General features: G+C 39.5%; 1 protein-coding gene across 1 annotated transcript in view; it reads left to right on the plus strand.

Moving 5' to 3' along the window:
- The window catches only part of jph1a (junctophilin 1a), a 47,802-nt gene extending 38,129 nt beyond the window's left edge, over positions 1 to 9,673 (plus strand). Inside the window, 3 exon segments of the mRNA XM_034705854.1 lie at positions 4,776 to 5,539; positions 6,942 to 7,038; positions 7,185 to 9,673. Of these exon segments, the coding sequence (XP_034561745.1) occupies positions 4,776 to 5,539; positions 6,942 to 7,022 (845 nt within the window). The 3' untranslated portion in view covers positions 7,023 to 7,038; positions 7,185 to 9,673.
- The last annotated feature ends 8,134 nt before the right edge of the window (positions 9,674 to 17,807 follow it).

Genomic DNA, 17,807 nt, shown 5'->3' on the forward strand with positions numbered 1-17,807 from the left:
GCTTAAACAAAAGCCTGTATTCTTATATCCACCGAGAGATAATGATGAGGATGGAAGTAAAAGAACAGGAAATATTCAGATGAGATTGTCTTAAAAGGAACCAAATCTAATATATTTAAGAGAAAGGACTAAATGCTAGAGGAGAAATATTTTTGTGTCTTATTGGGGTTTGTGTGGAGTATTTTTGTCTTGTCATGACTAATTCCATGTCCTACTTTAATGACTCTATTTGGGGGGGCTGCAGACTGAGCCCAGATGATCAATGTTCAGATGAAAGAAACACCACAGCCATTTGGGTAATTGAGTCCCAGTACATGTTCCAGCTGACCTGGCGGGATTCCTTGGGGGGGTACATCCCATAGATCTTCACTCAGTCATCACGGTGACATTTACACATGCTTCTCAGTCTCCAAAACAACAACGTTTAAGCAAAGACTTCAATGTTTTAGATGTACAAAGCTTCAGAAGTCTAGTACAGTAGATGTTGTTTTTTATAAAGCTGCCGGTGTAGCACTTCTATGTGAGTGTGAGCCCTGAGGGTCATTTTAATGCTGCCAACCATTCAGAAAATGCCTGGAACCCCTGACAGGAATCTGTCCCCAAACAGAGCGAAACTGCTCCGGCCCGCCCACGGAGGCCTAACTCTTATTGAGTTATGGTGTGAAATTAAGCTCAGCAGATACATTAAGCCCTGCAGATGTTCAAATGTCCCCTTGTCTCTTTGTACTGGGTCTTATTAGTTGTGGAGGTTACGAAACAAATTAAGAATGACATGCAGACAAAAAATACTTTAGGCTTATGAGCAGCGGGGCCCAAAGGCCTGATGGTAAGGCTGGTTACACTGACATGGGATGGGATGCAATTGTCCTCTTCTGGATATTAGGCTGGCACAACTATTCCTGGGGTGAAACCTAAATCAGTTTGAATTCTTTGCAATTGATTTGTAGAGCACTGGTGCAAAAAGTGGCATGTATCTCATACGTCCCTTTGATTGATCTCTGAGATTAACCCTTTTCCAACCCAATAACCCCGTCAATAATCAATGCTTCAACATCAACACATCAGAGTCACACTTTCTTACAGTCATCACGTTTATATGGACAATATTTCTTCATTATAAATGAAGATATTGGTTTAAGAGTTTACATTGCATGTGATTTAATACAAATTTCATCAGAACATCTGTGTGACACAAGCAAAAGAGATGTTATTCTGCCTTTCCCCCCTCTCCTTTCCTGATCTAAGCACAGACAGACTTTTTCCTTTGATCAGCTCCCTGTCCTGATGATGGATATCCACCGTCTATTCAGCAGAGTAGTTGCTGTTAATTTGCCACTCTTATTCAAGCACCAGCTTGACATCTACCAAGCCTTACTGCTACTGAAAGCAAGGAGGAGGAGAAGAAGAGCCCACGAAAGCTTTTGTGGAAGAGACATAACATTAATGTGGCTGTCTCCTCCCAAAGCATGCCGGTCTTAAGTCTGTGTTGCGTACCTTCCAGCTGTCAAACTGCTGTATTGTGTTAAGTTCTTTGAATGTTTCTACCAAAAACAAACTCTGCCTTTGTCCAGTTTGACTTTGAAGTAGTCATCCTCTGTAGGAGGAAAAGGACCGTACATCACTCTGTATGTGCGTCAAGACGTTGGGCATGTGCAGAAACAACAACAACAACATAGCTGGAAGACAATCAGAAACACTGTTCACATGGGACAGTATTTATTTTGATAAGTTTATGAAAGGGTTTATACCAACGCTCTGTAACCAATGAAATTCCATTGGGTTAATTGAGGTGTTTATATGGAGCATTTTAATTCCATTTGGGCTTTTAAATCATTTATAATAGAAATATTATGCTTCATACGACACAACACAATACGACATGATACAACAGGATATGACACGACATGATACGATACAACATGATATGATACAATTCGAAATGATATGACATGGTACAATATGATACCATATGATACAATTCGAAATGATATGACATGGTACAATATGATACCATATGATACGACTCAACATGATACGATACGACACAATACAACACAACACGATTCTATATGACACAATACGACATGATATGATATGACACCATAAGGTACAATACGAAATTAAATGACACAATACAATACAACATAACACGACATGATATGACACAATATGATATAATAAGACCTGATAAAACACGATACGACATGATATGATATGTTACGATACGACATGATACGATACGAAACAATGCAATGCAATACTTAATATATGATATGATAGCATACAATTAAATACAAAAAAAATGGAATAATAAAATAAAATAATTGAGATGCAGGGGTCAGGATAAAGTAGATTGCTGTATCAATATGTTGTCCCAACCCAACTGAGTGAATCTAGGGGAGCCGGGTTTGAAAAGGATTGAAAAAAGCAGCTCAGGGTTGAGCACAGTTATTCATTTTATTACCCTTCCTTTAACCTTAACATTTTAAGTAGATTCTCCGTACAGTTTGTTTCTCTCATAGTAGCTATATGGGCTGCAAAGGATCCTTCAGAGCTCACACCGTCTGATGTACTTCACACAAAGCAGCATTGTCCCTGTGTTAGTCACACTGACACTGCCTAATTTAGACGGAGTGAAGAAAAAACAGGCAAACAAAGAGCCCGATGTCTCTAATAAATATTAATTCAACGCCGAACAAAGGAATAGATAAAGTGTCATTTTTCTCACATGCAGAAAAGCATTTACATTCAGATTCAAGCTCGCAATAGAGAACATAAAGTTCACAATAGACATTCAAAAGTATATGATGTGAGAAGAAGTGCTCATGTATTCTCTGTGAAGCAGCATCTCTATAATTGTGTTAAATAACCAAGAAGTGCAGTCCATAAACTCCTGATTGAGTGTAGCTACAGTAAGAGCTTCCTCAAACACAAAGAAAGGCATAATTGCACCTTAAGGTCGACTCTTTTTATCTGTACAAGCGTGTTGGTTGGATGCTGGGAATTGATGTGACAAGAGCTTTTCCAGGAAAACAACATACTGATGAAAGAGAATAAGTGATGATAAAGAAGAGCCTGCAGAGGAGGCTTGCTTTGTGAAAGGGTGTCTGTGACCCTGCATTAATCAGCCTATTTCCCTGTCTCCCTCTTTGCAGGATTATTGAATATATAATGTTGATTCATGAATATTTTAATTGAAAGTTCAGCTCTGCTTAGGGCCAGCTCTGGTCTATATCTAGCTAATGGAGCACCACAGTTTGGCAGGATGAGGAGAAAATGAAGAGTCCTCTGTTCTGTTAATCTGGCTTTTCGGACAGTTGCTGGATCAGAAATGTCAGAATAGCATGCTGTCGTTTCAGGATTTGGTCGGATCTCCTGTGGTATTGTTGAACTTCATTTGAACCACGGATAATTGTGCATTTGGTTTTTGTCAGACTGTATGTTTCCCTTCTATGTGTGAAGCTAGGCATTAGTTAGCCCCAGTTTGTGCCTTCTATGAGGCTCCTACTGCATTAAAGTGAACACAGTTATTCCTTGTGCAGGCGGGTTTATAGAGTAATAGAGTGATTAAGCTGAGGCTCTTTTTTGATATCTCATTTAGTATCTATCATGTGAATGGAAGCATTCAGTTGCATCAAATGCTATTAGCTCTGGTCCTCATCAAATGACACTTACAGCCGATGCTGTCAGAGACATTGTGCTTGACTTCACCAGATTAGAAACAGCATGAGTTGTAGCTTCTTCAGTCATGGGCCAATCACCAAGAGCAAAGTAGTATTAATCGTCTTTCTCTCTCGATCTGAGTACAAAGGATTTAAATGTAGGTATAAATGCGACGACTCTGTAGGCCTACATGGTGAATATGTATCTCTGAGCTGTCAACCAAGAAGGAAGAGAGGACATATACTGCTCTCGAGTCTGTATTAAGAGCTCAATGTTAACCAATCAGCCTTCCACAACTTCTGAAGCTCACATGATATCTCGCTGGTTGTATATAAAAACTAAAACCAACCTATAAAGACAGAAGGTTGATTAAACAAAAGAGCTTTCAGAGTTGCTGCTCAGCCACTTCACCCTGTTTGTAGTCCTGGTGCTAACCAGTTAGCTGATGATAGCTTAATGTTTTGCCTACAGACTTGAAAGTGGTATCACTCTCCAAGAAAAACCTGCATCATTCAGGGGAAATTAGACTTTTTTGTTCAAAATATACAGAATCTGTTCATCTTGTTAAAAATGATTAGCTATTACAGTGGTACTGTGAAATTTTTTCAACTATTGTACATGTTTTTTTCACAAGCAGGGACCACGCCATCAACCGGATCCACTTTGACAATGATTTATTGATTTAATAATGGAATAGTGATTCTGAACTTGCTGAACTCGCTGTTGCTGGTTTGGGGAAGCTTATTAGGAGATCTGCTGTAGCTCCCGGGCCCGAGAACCCCCCCTTTAAGGATCTGTGTATGGGAGGAAAGAAAGAAATGGAAAGAAGAGGGTTTGAGGGAGGGGTGCTAAATGTGGGGACGAAGGGGGAGGAGCTGGATAGATGTGAATTTATAAGAGGGCGTGAAGAGGCATGGTTGAGGTGAGGTCCTGCTGCTGACACTTTGCTATAAAGCATCACTAACTAAACCATGCATCAAGAGAGAATGAAGCATGGTTAAATGGTATAATGGAAACAAATGTTAAAGGGTGTGTTTGTAGGTTATCAAAGTAGATATAATTAAATAAATAATGTAGATTGCTAACGTGTGTCACCTCTCTCCCCTCTGCAGGACCGGACTATGTCAAACAACAGTCAAAGGAGCCCGTGGAGATTAAAGAGGTCCCTGTCGAAAAGAAGGAAAAGTCCCCGAAAGATTCTCCCCACTTTTACCGGAAAGGTACCACCCCTCCTCACTCCCCTGCGACCAGTCCTGTAGCCACCCCTCCCCCCTCGCCTCACTCCAGCAAGAAGAAAGGTCAGCTCGCCAACAGCACCAGCCGCAAAACCAGCAAAGAGGAGAAACCTTCCCGCAAGATAAGCAAAGAAGAGAAGTCAAGTCATAAAACCTCCAAGGACGAGCGGTCCAGTAGAAAGCTGAGTAAAGAAGAGAGGCCGATTGTAACTGATGGCCCCAAAGCTTCTCAAATGCACCTGGAGGCTCCACCCAAACCTGCAAAGATTCAGCAGCCTGCCGCAGCGTCCGCTCTCGCTCCTCAGCCTCCTGCCGTTCCAGTCAACGGCGAGCTGCACACCGAGTACCACAGTTACTATGTCAAGCCCCCCACGAGGGCCCCTCCACCGCCGGACCCAGAGGAGGATATAGATGAAGAGCCCAGTGCCCTGGCCCTGGCACGCATGCCCCCTCAGCCCCCTAAGTCTTTTAGTACCCCCACTCCTAAGCCAGCCTCCGTAAGGGAGAGCAAGAGTGAACCGAAACTCAGGAAGCAGGATTCTCTAAAGCCAAAGAGCCTTGCAGACACTAAGAAAGCCAGTATGGAGATTGCTGAAAGCATGGAAGAAACAGTGAGTATCAGTGTGAGGGGGGAACACAGGGTAAGCAAGTTTATGATGGAATAGTTTGATAATTTGCAATATAGGCTACTTGCGTTCTTGGTAAGATGTTAGTCTGACAGACTGTATAAAGTATGGAAGCTACAACAGCTCCTCAGAAGTGAAGCCAAACTATTTGGAGCTCCTGTGTTGTTTGCACCAGATTATCAGAGCAGAGTAGAGCATAAAGAGGAAATGTAACAAACACTAACACAAGGGTCTTTCAACTTTCCGTAACTGGGAGTTTCTGCTTCAAACTGACACCAGAAGCTGTTATATTGTGTTCACACCAGACGCAAATAAAATAATTTACTAGCTTAATTTGCACAAATATCTCATTCCATTTGCGAGTACCTAAAGATGCAAATCTTGCTAGAGGGGAGGGGTTCCCTTCGAACAGCACTCAATCAGTCTGTTGTCATCAAAAAAGATTGATCTCGACCATGTTGTGAGGTGAAGCTGGTGATGCTAATTGAAGCAATGCTAACTTGCTAGTACAACCGATAGCTGGAATCAAGTGACAGATGAAAGTTTTTAGATCCCACCAGATAATCCAACCTCATCACTCACTTTCAACAAAGCCAACTCCTTTTTGTTACTGTTTGTAAAAGCAGGTGGTGTCACAGAGTTTTGGGTAGGTGCATGAAAATGAAAATGAATGAAAATGACACTCGGCTGTTCCATTTGTCACATCATAGGTCACCAGAGGATCTCCATGCTGATTGGCAAATGATTCTCTAAATTTCAGATTTCCAATTCTCGCAAATAAGCGAATGAAGCTAGTAGACCGCTAAAGGTGATGCTCCTTTGGCTTCGCTTGACCAGAACTCGTATCTGCTCTTGTCTTTAAATCGACTTTACATGTAATTCACTTGTGAGAATGATTCTGTTCTCAATTGGTTTGAACACATTGCTCTGTAGAGTTTGTGACCTGAGGACTCTTTCCCTTTATTTACCGTCAATCAGCAGCTACAAGAGCTAATCTCTACTGAGCTCCAAATTCACAAGATGACAGTGCACATTGTTTTGGCATCACTTCTATACAAGGAGGAGGTGGAGACACGTCCTTCATCTTTATATTCTGTTGTGGCTTTGAGCAAAGAGACCTGAAGCAGGAGAAACAGAAGCTTCATTACTTATGCTTTACTTTGACTTCAAATTTGAAAACAACAAATCATCCAGTCTATGTGTAAAGCTAACCGTCTAGCTTTAGTTTCATGTTTACCTTGATGTAGTAAAACTTTTCTCATCTTAACGTTGGCAATAAACTGAACAGCCACTGTTTCTCTCTCTAGCATGCTATCGTTCAAATGGTTCTTCATAAGCCTGTTTATCATAGAGATGGTCATTTCAGATTCATGTTTCTGTGCTAACTGATCTTTTTCATGATGTAATTTCCTCCTAGGGTCCTAACTCAGTCCTGGTTGCGATGGTAATGCTGTTAAATATTGGCCTTGCAATTATATTTGTCCATTTTCTGACATGATGATGCTGTTTCTCAGGTGAGTTCATTGATTTTACCTGCAGCTTAATTCATAAAAATACAAAGTACCTGCTCTTCTTCAGATGAATCAGGCAGTTGTCTCTTCTGTGTCCGAAATGAGACATTTTGTCCATTAAATCTCAGCAAACTGCTTTTATGTTGCAGTGAAACCATGGCAACCAGTACAGTTGCATCACCGGCCTTGAAAATGAAAATGGCGCCGGTGAGACACGGGGTGGCCGTAGGTGTTGAGGAATCAACGTGACACCGAAGAAAGAGAATCGTGAGGGAGGCAGCAACACCACCAACCTGTCATGGGCCTTCTTAAAGGGCCGGCCCCGTGAATTAGCACTCCTTCAGCTTCTCTAACGCTGAGGTGAAATGTCGTGTCTAGTGAGATTTAAAAAAAAAAATAAAAGTTAAAAAATGCAACCAAACAAACACAAGCTGAAAAAGAAGTAATTGAAACCCACACGTATGCTGATCCAAGCACTGGTCTCTGTAGCCCACTCCAACTGCCTTGACAGGGAGAGTGGTGGGCTGACGGACTTTGTTGGAAGAGTGTGGAGATGCACTTTTAGATGACGGGAGCAAACAGCTGCCTTTCTATTTTGCCATCTGACGTTTTGATGGGGAGATGTGAGCCCGGCGGCCCGGAGGAAGCGGTGGGCGGGTTGGGGGGGGGCACAGTCGGCACAGTCGCAGCAGGAGTGTGCGTTTTCTGGGGGTTCACTCCACTGTTGGAAGAGGAAACTGGGCACGGCCGTCGCCAGCAGTCAGTGCTCGCACGGTCACTTTCCAGTCTTACTCTGTTTACCCTATCATCACCGCAGCTTTCTCGAGCTCCGTCCATCGTTACCCAGGACACACTGCTTTGACACACTCCCCCATGCATGGTACAGTTTTAACATTTGTTTTTGTTTGTTTTCTGTTTTATTGTAGCTTATTTTTGTTCATTGTTGTTCTCTGAATGTTGGTTACCTGCAGTCACATACTTGTAGTTCAAAAGGAAATCTGAGTAAATATTTTTCCCCTTTTATTTTGAAATTTTACTCATTTCAACCGTTAAGTTGTAATTTGACATTACACATTCATGCCACAGAATTGCACAGAAGTTTTATTTTTTCAAGGAAAGCTTATAGTATATTTTGCCAAAAAAAAATAGATTTGTACCATCATTAAAAAAAAAATCCAGTGTTCCTTTTATTTTGTCAGACTCATCATTTGAATGACTGGTGTTGAGAGACGGTGTCATTAACAGCCGGCACTGTGTGTAGGAAGCAGGATCACACTTTTAAAGCTACCTAGCTCGTGAGAGTGAAGTAACAGATGTCTTATGTTATTTATTAAATTCAGAAGGAGGATTATTTCATTGTACATGCCAAGACCATTTTGCTTGAATTCCTTCACTTTATTCTTTGCTTTCATTTTTTTCACTACACCACAGAAAAAATTGCAAAGACGCAGTTCACGCAGCTGCTGCTTTCAGCCCAGCAGAGCTCGCGTGCTTGTGAGACAGGATTGAGAGAGTCCTGTGGACGGTTGAAGGTGAATTTATTCAGGTTAAGGCCATGGGGAATGTGGCAGCAGGGAGAAGGAGAGATGCCTTTTTAAAAAAGTCTTTAACAGTACTACTGTTTACCTCAGAAACAGATGAGGAAGGGAGGGGGGGGATGCCATCCTTGTCTTAACTTTGTCGTGCGGGGGGTATTTTGACTGTTGTCATCACCTGTGTCATGCTTTTATCTTGCCTCATCGTAGCTGTTTGTAGTCTTTGTTGCAGGTATGGCATGAGTTTATTTGATTTATAAAAAAAAGTGGTTATTTATATGATTGACATTTAGTGTCATCACTACCAAGATTTATTATTTATTCATTGTATAACTGATGTGTTTGTGAACATTGGTAATCACAAAAAGGGCTTCAATATGGCTTTTTTCTTTTCTGCAGTTTATCTGAACGATGTTGTGTTACACTGGGCGGCACATAGCCTCGTAGTTTGCAACCTGACCACATAAAAAACGGAAACTATATACTCCAAATCTGAAATAGTCAAAACACACAGACCAAGATATTAAGGATTCAAAATAATTGTAATATTATAAATGTGATGCGCCGAAAAACAACTTTTCACCCTTTCTGTGCAACACCCTCTTTTTCTTGTTTTACCTGTCTTCACACGAGCATGGTGAAGACGGGAGTTTTTGGAGGGTTTAACAGAACAGCCTGTTTATGGGAATATTTTTTGAAATGCAACATTGCATGTTGGAGTCATTTATATATAGATTATTATTATATACTATTTGTAAGGATTTTTACAGAGCACAATCCAGAATCTGGTATGAGTTGGTATTTTTCTAACAATTTGCACACCTGTATTTTGACAATGAATATAACTTGTTTGTAATTGGTAATGTAATGCACATATGATAATGTTTGACAGTGGAAAAACAAATACTTTATTTCTAATTGGTTGTACTGTATGTACCATTCGGGGATGTGAAAGGCAGATGTACTTGTTGAAGTATTTAAGGATATAAAGAGGAACTGCGGGAGACTTTTGATATCTCAAGGTTCATGTTACCCCACTGATTTGTGCAAAGTCTTTGGAGATGAAGTTATGTGTATAACAATAAAGATGTTATGCCTTGGTATAATACTCTCTGGTCATATCTTTGTATCTTGTCACTTTACACAATGATATATGAAAGCACAGCATGTCTATAATTACAATACTTTTTATTAAAGCTGTTGTCTCAAACATGGGTCCACAAGGTCATCATCTTATCATCAGAAAAAACGGCCTCTGGAGATTGAAGAGTCACTTTTACTCCAGGATATGGAAGCTGAGAATCACAATCAAAAGCTCAAGACAAAGAATGAGTAAGTAAATGACAGGGCAGTCATGGAGAACTTAGTATCTTCATAGGGGGAATTAATTCTGCAAACACACCCCTAACGTTCTGCAGCTATGTGCAGTTTGCTCTTGTTTTGTGTCTAATTGTGGAGCGGAGCTGTCGGCATCTTCACTCTGTGCTGCTTGGAGCTGTACTGTGCCCATCCTGAGGTAGGTGATCAGATTACAAGAGGGGCCCATGCCACCCCTGACCATCCCTTGGATCCACCCTTGTTCATAACTTAACATGATCAAAGTAAAGTCTCAATTGTTCCTTATTAGTACGTCAAAGTCAGACATTTTTATCTTAATTCAGATGCGGAAGTGGCCGCGACTCCATCTATGCATACTGTTATAGTCCCAACTTGTGTTAACCTTCAAGGGTTAAAGGATGAAACAACATTTTTTCATGTGATTGTGTTTGTTTATATTTAAGCTCCAGACAACCAAAGCATGAACTAGTGGTTGTTACTATTTTCAGCTACCATAGTAATGTGCATTTATTAACCTTCTGGATTTTGGGATTTAATGTGTTGTTGTTTTTCAGTATATCAATAAAATACTGTTTCAGGGGAATTATAACAGTGTTGTGAAGAAATATAAGCAGAGCAAACAAAAACAACAACATATAAACTTGCGTAACAGCCTCAACTGATTTAATGAATGCAAGGATTTCCACTTGTCTTATGACAATGTTTTAAATTCCAGTCCTGTGTTCACTTCTCAGAGGTTCGTCGTCTAATCCGTGCTTAGCCTCGTCCCAATCATGCCCCCATGTTGACCTTCTCATAATGAGATCTCTGGGGGGGGAAAGGGTAGACATGAAATCAAAGTATCGTCATCGGGGGTCTCACATTAGCGGTGCGTTCACAGGCTGGTGCCCCAGTTTGTCTGGGGTCAGTTTGTTCTGTTTCCACTGTTGATCAGCCCGGGATTAGTGTAGTGTTACAGCAGCAGCGGCACCTGCCTGGAATCAGCGACGCCATGTCATACACTTGCCATGACCTCTGACCTGACAACAGCAGACGCTACAATTTCTTTAATGTCAGGGTGTAAATTTGGATCAGATTGCGCGAATAAAATTCTTCACTCTTCATTTTTGACTTAATCACTATTTCTGCACATCAAGCAGCTACATTTTTCATTTGCTTACTTAGTCTAACAAATTAAAACATCAGATGTCATTACAGCTACTGACCATTATAGTATCATATCATAGCTTCGTTATATCCTGGCACGCCAAACCTCTGTGTTAATCAGGACTTGTCAGTAATAGTATAGAATATCTGTTACTATTCTGATAAGGCACAACAAGCTGGATAAAAATGTGAGTGGCGAAGCAGTCCTGGACAAATATAAACCAAACCCTTATAAGTGTATCCTTCCCTCATAGAGGCCTTTGACTGATTACACTGACAGCTATTATCCTGACCTGAACAACCTACATAATTATTTTGATTTGCCGATAAAGGTGGATGTAAATCTGTTCTCATTGAAACAGATTCAATACAGAAGTACTGTGGTTGACCCCACAACAAAGCACAAAACTTACCAATCGTATTCTGTCCTGTGTTTATTTTCATCACGCTATCATTCCTGGTTTCAAAATTGAATTTAGAGACTTCTATGGAAGCCTGTGTGTGCCATTAAAAAGAGAATTGACTGAAGTTTTCATTAAGTCATCATTAAAAAAGAGGAAAAACTGCATTAAAATTGAATTACAGGTGCGTTTCCCCTGAAAGCAATGATAAAAACCATAAGAGTGATTTAATTTCACGATTCAGTATCTTTTTGAATGAGATCCAAATTCAATTTTTGTGAAGGTATTCTTGTATTAACATGTAAATATTTTCTATAATATATTTGATTAATGATTTGCATGACAACCAGTTAAACAAAAGGACAGTGAACAAAGTTACACAACACATGGCAAAGAACAACAGCAGTGCTAACAGAAACTACACAGGCCATTTTTTATTGGTTGTGTATTTGTAAAACTTTTAGAATGTAACTTTTTCACTAAATATGAATTAGTCTTTTATTTATAGATTAATTATTTCACTTGTAAAACATTTTAATTACCTCATTTTTTACTGTCAATTTTGAAATCTTTGATAACTGTTTTGGCGACATCAGTTTAATCAACATATCAACAATTTGCTTCATCTGATGCTTCTGAAAGTTGTTTTAAAGATCACAATCTGAAACAGGAAATATTTTAGTTTTCCTTATAATTAGGAACAGTCAGTAAAATAAGATTTGTTGACATTTAACATCAGTTTTAAAAATGACTGTGGGTTAGTACACACAGTATTTAAAGGTACACTGTGTAATATTTAAGGTACAGTGCGTCATATTAAAGGTGCAGTCAGGGCGCTGGTGACCACTAGGTCTAAGCGCCCCACATACAGAGGCTACAGTCCTCGTCGCAGGGGTCGCCGGTTCGATTCCCGTCCAGGACCGTTTCCTGCATGTCTTTCCCCGCTCTCTACACCCCACATTTCCTGTCTCTCTTCAGCTGTCCTATAAAATAAAGGCAAAAAGCCCCCAAAAAATATAACTTAAAAAAAAAACTTTAAAGGTACAGTCTGTAATATTAAAGGTATAGTGTGTAATATTCAAGGTACAGTATGTAATATCTAAAGGTATTTAGTATTGACATATTCAGATTTGTGTATAATCACCTGAATATAAAAATAATCTTGTTTTTGTTAACTTAGAATAAGCCTCTTATATCTACATAGGAGCAGGTCCCCTTCCACAGAGGCCGCCATCTTGCACCGCCGTGTTTTTCAGTAACACAGAGCGTACAAACTAGTAACATAAGTCCTTTTGTGTTATGAGTGGCCCCAAGAAAAGCAACGATTGGAAGAAGAAGAGGAGATTGGTTGTTGTTGTGCGCAAAACTATTTGTATTGATAGAAGTATTTGATAATAAAAAATGACAAATAGAGGATCACACTTATCGTGTATTACAGCAGCTTTTTTTCCTCACCCCTCCTGTCCTCAAAGACAGGAGGGGTGAGCAGGGAAGCGTTTCAATCTGTAATCTGACTGCTTGGTTGCTAAATATTCCCATTTCTGTACACTGTACCTTTAATTCCTCATATAAAGCACATAACTTACTCATAAGCTGTTAATGAATGCTTTGTTCCTGGTTAATGTAAACTTAAATGCTTCTTGGCACAATGGAACATCTATCAATAATAAGCCTTTGTTATTATCATATTATATAATATATCATATTATATATTTGACTGGAGAAATTGTTTTTGATCAATAATAAAGTATTGATTCTGTACTGCTTATTGGTGCTAAATATGGTTGACGGTTATCTTATATGAAGACAGACTTTGGTACATTGTGTCAATCTGTTGCTGATTGCTGGATAGAAAATAAATCAAAACATTTATCTGCTGATGCATTTTGATCGGCTCGTTCGTACAGTAAAGACATCTTACTTTATACATACACCCACTCAGATAAAGTAAGAGGAGTTGCTCGTGTGTATATTTAACTCCCGTCTCTCTGAGAGCGAGCCTCCACCTTCAGACTAAACGCAACTTGGTTGTGTTTCTAAAATTGGATTAGGGCTCGTAAGCAGTGAGGGGATATCAGTGCTCGGCGTTTTTAAAAACTGTTGCTAAGACATCAGTATTAAGCGGATCCCCTTTCCATGCCTGGCATAGCTACCTTAGCTTAGCATCACTTCATCTGTTATATTTACACAAACAAACCTCAGCTATAAAACCATAAACCAATCACTCTGTCACTGAAACTATTATCAGTGTTTTATTACTCAAACATGCACATGCTGTTATTCCCAAATGCTGCTTCAATGCATGTCAACAACTGAAGTAAACACAACTCACTGAAAGCCATCAAAGCAGTACACTTTCACGCCGTGTTTATTTAATGACATTTGAATGATGGTGAGGGATTTATCAGTAAGGGCTTTGTTGGGTGAGTCATTACAGTTCAAACAAATACAGTGCATTAGCCTCAGGCAACTGAATGTAAATGGTTGTCACATCCACTTATGCGTCTGTTCTACCATTTGAAGCTTTCATCATGTGTGGCGGAGGAGCCATAAACTAACTCTCGTTACACAAAGCAAACATGTGAAGCAGGAACATCTTTCAGAGAACTTTTTAAAAATCATTTTATGAGTCTGAGGTTTTTCTCTGTGCGTCTGTTTGCACAGAGCACTCCATCTTAATGGCTGCATGAGTTGGTGCCTTTGAATCATTATTGTACTGCAGGGTGCACTATTAATCACGCTCATACTAATGCTGCTCCAATGACTCAGAGTATATTGTGTTACTACTTTGGCTTCTGTAGGTGTCGTTTTCAGATTTATTTTGATAAAAGACATAAAAACATCTATTTTCTGTGACTTTCAGTGTTTGTTTGGTAAACAGCTCTGCTACCTTTGCATCTATTTATCCAAGAAACACATGATGAGGAGATTCTGCCTCTGCTATTAGGAAAGCAACCACAGGGTTCTGTTTTGACACACTTTGAATAAATTCATGTTTTTAATTATATTACATATTAATATCAGCCTTTTATAACATGAGAGTGCCTTGCCAGGGGTAAAGGATGCTCCTTTTCAGAGCAGGTTCCTGAGATTAGGCCCAGCATGAGAATTTCAGGGCACCGTGACTCGCTGCAGGCAAATGTGACAGCACCCTTAAATTCATTGTGACAAGCCTCTTCCTCTTTTCACTGAAGAAAAGCCCAGAGACACTCCTCCCCCATCTTCCCCGATCATGACTAAAATTCTGACCTGGTTTCATTCAAGGTCCCCCGCAACTTGGCTATTGTGCTGTTCATTAATGATCCCATGTATTGACATCTGACCGACTCTGGGCTGCTCAGATCGGGAGGATTCAGGGGTGAAGGCTGGAGAAATTGATGCAAGGCACAGTTTACGTACCTGAGATATCTTTGGTGCCTCTCTAACAATGAACAAAAGAAGGACAAATATTTAAACTATACATAAAACCAAGTTAACACAGATGTATCTGCACTACAGCCTATACTGTGTATACTTTCTGAGACCAATACTAGTTGTACAGTAAAACAGATTCACCAACTCACTCAACATTTTTGATTTTTTTGCACAAATTTCTGATATTATTATGCAGAGGTAATCACGGCTTCTTTTAACAGATAACAGATCAGTTCAAATGCGTAGTATTATTACACATCAGCTCATTGTAACAGAGTCTGCTGTCTGTTTACTAAATTTAATGATCTATGACAGATGTTTCAAATTAAGATGCTGATTCTGATTTAAGTACGACTGGCCATACCGGCCTGATAATATTGGCCCACTGATATATCACTTAGGCTTCAATCTGCACATTCTCTTGCATAAAGGGAATTAACTCCAATATCAGACAAACACCAGCATTTAGTTAATTACACTAACAAACAAAGCTGAACATCTGACTTTTTTTTAACAGACTGAGTAACAGCTTCTCCCCCCAAGCTGTTAGAACTCTGAACACTCTACAGTCACTGCCCCCCTCCGCCCTCCCTTCACCCTAGCCTTCCATCATGAGATAAATGCACTTCATTGGCACCTAATTATAATGGCACTCTTTTAATGCACTCTTTTAATTTTACAGCACCGCACATTTCTTTTTCTATAACAACTACTGAACCTTTTTAGCTCCAACTAACTGTCTTTTTTTATTGTCTTGTATTGTCTTGTTTGATGTATTTTTAATCTATTTTACTTTATGTCTGATGAAAAAAATAATAATAATAAATAAATCCTTACTTACTTTTGTGCATTGCCTTTATACTGCTTGGCAGTACCTGCACCCAAATTGACTTGAAGCACTTTGTTACTCTTACTGATCTTGTTTCCACTTGTCTAGATCTTTGCTTGTGTTGTTCTTGTTCTCGTATGTACGTCGCTTTGGATAAAAGCGTCTGCTAAATGACATTGTAACATTGTAACATTGTGTGGGGCTCAACATTTCGCAAAATGTGTGTACTTCGAAAGTGACAATAAAAAAATAAAAATTTCAGAGCTCTCTTTGTGTGTAACAAACCTTTGCGTTAATTCAGATTTACATATCGGCCTGATATAATTGGCCCACTGATATATCGGTCAGGCTCTAAACTGAGGAATTAACCATACTGAAAACAGCTGATTTATGCAATGGAGTATTAAGGCCACATACAGGAGAAAGAGTCAGATTTTCAGAATAAAGTTGTTATTTTAAAAGTGTAAAGTTGTAAATTTAAAGAATAAAGTTGTAAATTTAAAGAATAAAGTCATCAGTTAAAGAGAACAAAATCATAATTTAAGGTCATTTTTGGACGATATGTTATTTTAAACACGGACAAACAGGCTCAGTGACAGTTTATCCCCAGAGTCATCACGACACTAAACACCCATAAACAATACACAGAAACAATCCACTCATGTGAAATATCAATAACTGTGCAGTAATACCATGTCATGTGCAACACTAGAAACTGTGAAACCTTTTTATATTATGTGCAATATTCAAACCAAATACCTCTCCCCCCTACCTGGCTGTAAATTTTGGACATTTGCTTTTATATTGTATTTATATTGTCTTTTGTATTTATCTTTCTTCCTATTTTTATTTTATTGTATTTAACATGTGCACCTTCAGGAGCAGCACTTCTAATTTCATTGTACACCTGACAATGACAAATAAAGGCTGTTCTATTCTATTCTAGAAATGGGAAGATCACAAAACGTTCCTCATTTAGCGGCTTGCTAATCTTCGAAAATCAGCCTTTGTTATTTTACATAGAGATGAATCATAGCCTGTTATTATGACTTCCTCAAATACAATTACAACATCATTCTGGTAAGCTTACAACTTTATCCTTGGAAATGTATGACTCTGACTCTGACACTTATTTTCGTAATGTTTCGACTTTAGTCTCGAAATCTGTTCTTTTTTTTTCATATTCATCTAACTCTAATACGCTGTCATATTTTTCAGACACACACCAACATTGAATTAATGAAAATAACAGAAAAAGAGAAATCAGCTTTTTCCAGAGCAGCCTTTGTGTTGATATACTGTATGTATCGGCTTGATGATATCGGCCCTCTGATTTATTGTCATGCTCTGAGCTATTTGCTCGCCCTAAAGAATGTAACCCGCACCGTAAAGGGCAAATATCAGACGCCCACCAACACTGAATGAACAAAAACTAACAAGCATAAAGATGGACATGTGCCTCTTTCCAAAACAGCATATGTGCGTGCAACAAAGTGTGATCTGTGATGAATGATATCACTTGGCATGACAAGAGACTTTGCATGCATTGTTTGTGTATGTGTGTATGTGTGTTCAGGAAGCCCTGTTCTAAGGGCCCACAGGCAGCCTCCCCAAAATAGAGCCGAGAGCAGCTGCAGCAGGGTTGGGTCGTATCAGGGAGACATCAAAGCGGCTGCCGCCACCCGCCTGCTCTGATCATAAGCACTAATGGTGTAATGGGGGACTGGAAGGTCAGTGATTGTTTTTGGTTGTGAGTGTGTCTCTGTAAGTGTCTGTGTGAGTGTGTGTGAGTGTGAGTGTGAGTAAGAGGGAGAAAGTCAACAGGCAAGAGGCTACTAGAACTTTCTGGAACATAAGCTGAGAGCATAGCTAAGCCCAGTATTACTGCAAGACAAATACCAGGTCAAGTGTCACCTCTGCAGAAGTCAGTGTTTGCTAATGTGGTGGCAATGAGCACATTCAATTAAACACAGTGGGCTGAACGGTCTTTTGACCCAGCTGTGAGTCAGTGTTTGATCCCTTTTATTTATGTGTACATAAACAACATTATAAAGGTAAGTCATTTCAAGACTCCTTATGTTACACGCCTTCAGAGAGCACCTGGGGGTC

Source organism: Notolabrus celidotus, chromosome 17, assembly GCF_009762535.1.
Source record: "Notolabrus celidotus isolate fNotCel1 chromosome 17, fNotCel1.pri, whole genome shotgun sequence".
NCBI classification, from domain to species: Eukaryota; Metazoa; Chordata; class Actinopteri; order Labriformes; family Labridae; genus Notolabrus; species Notolabrus celidotus.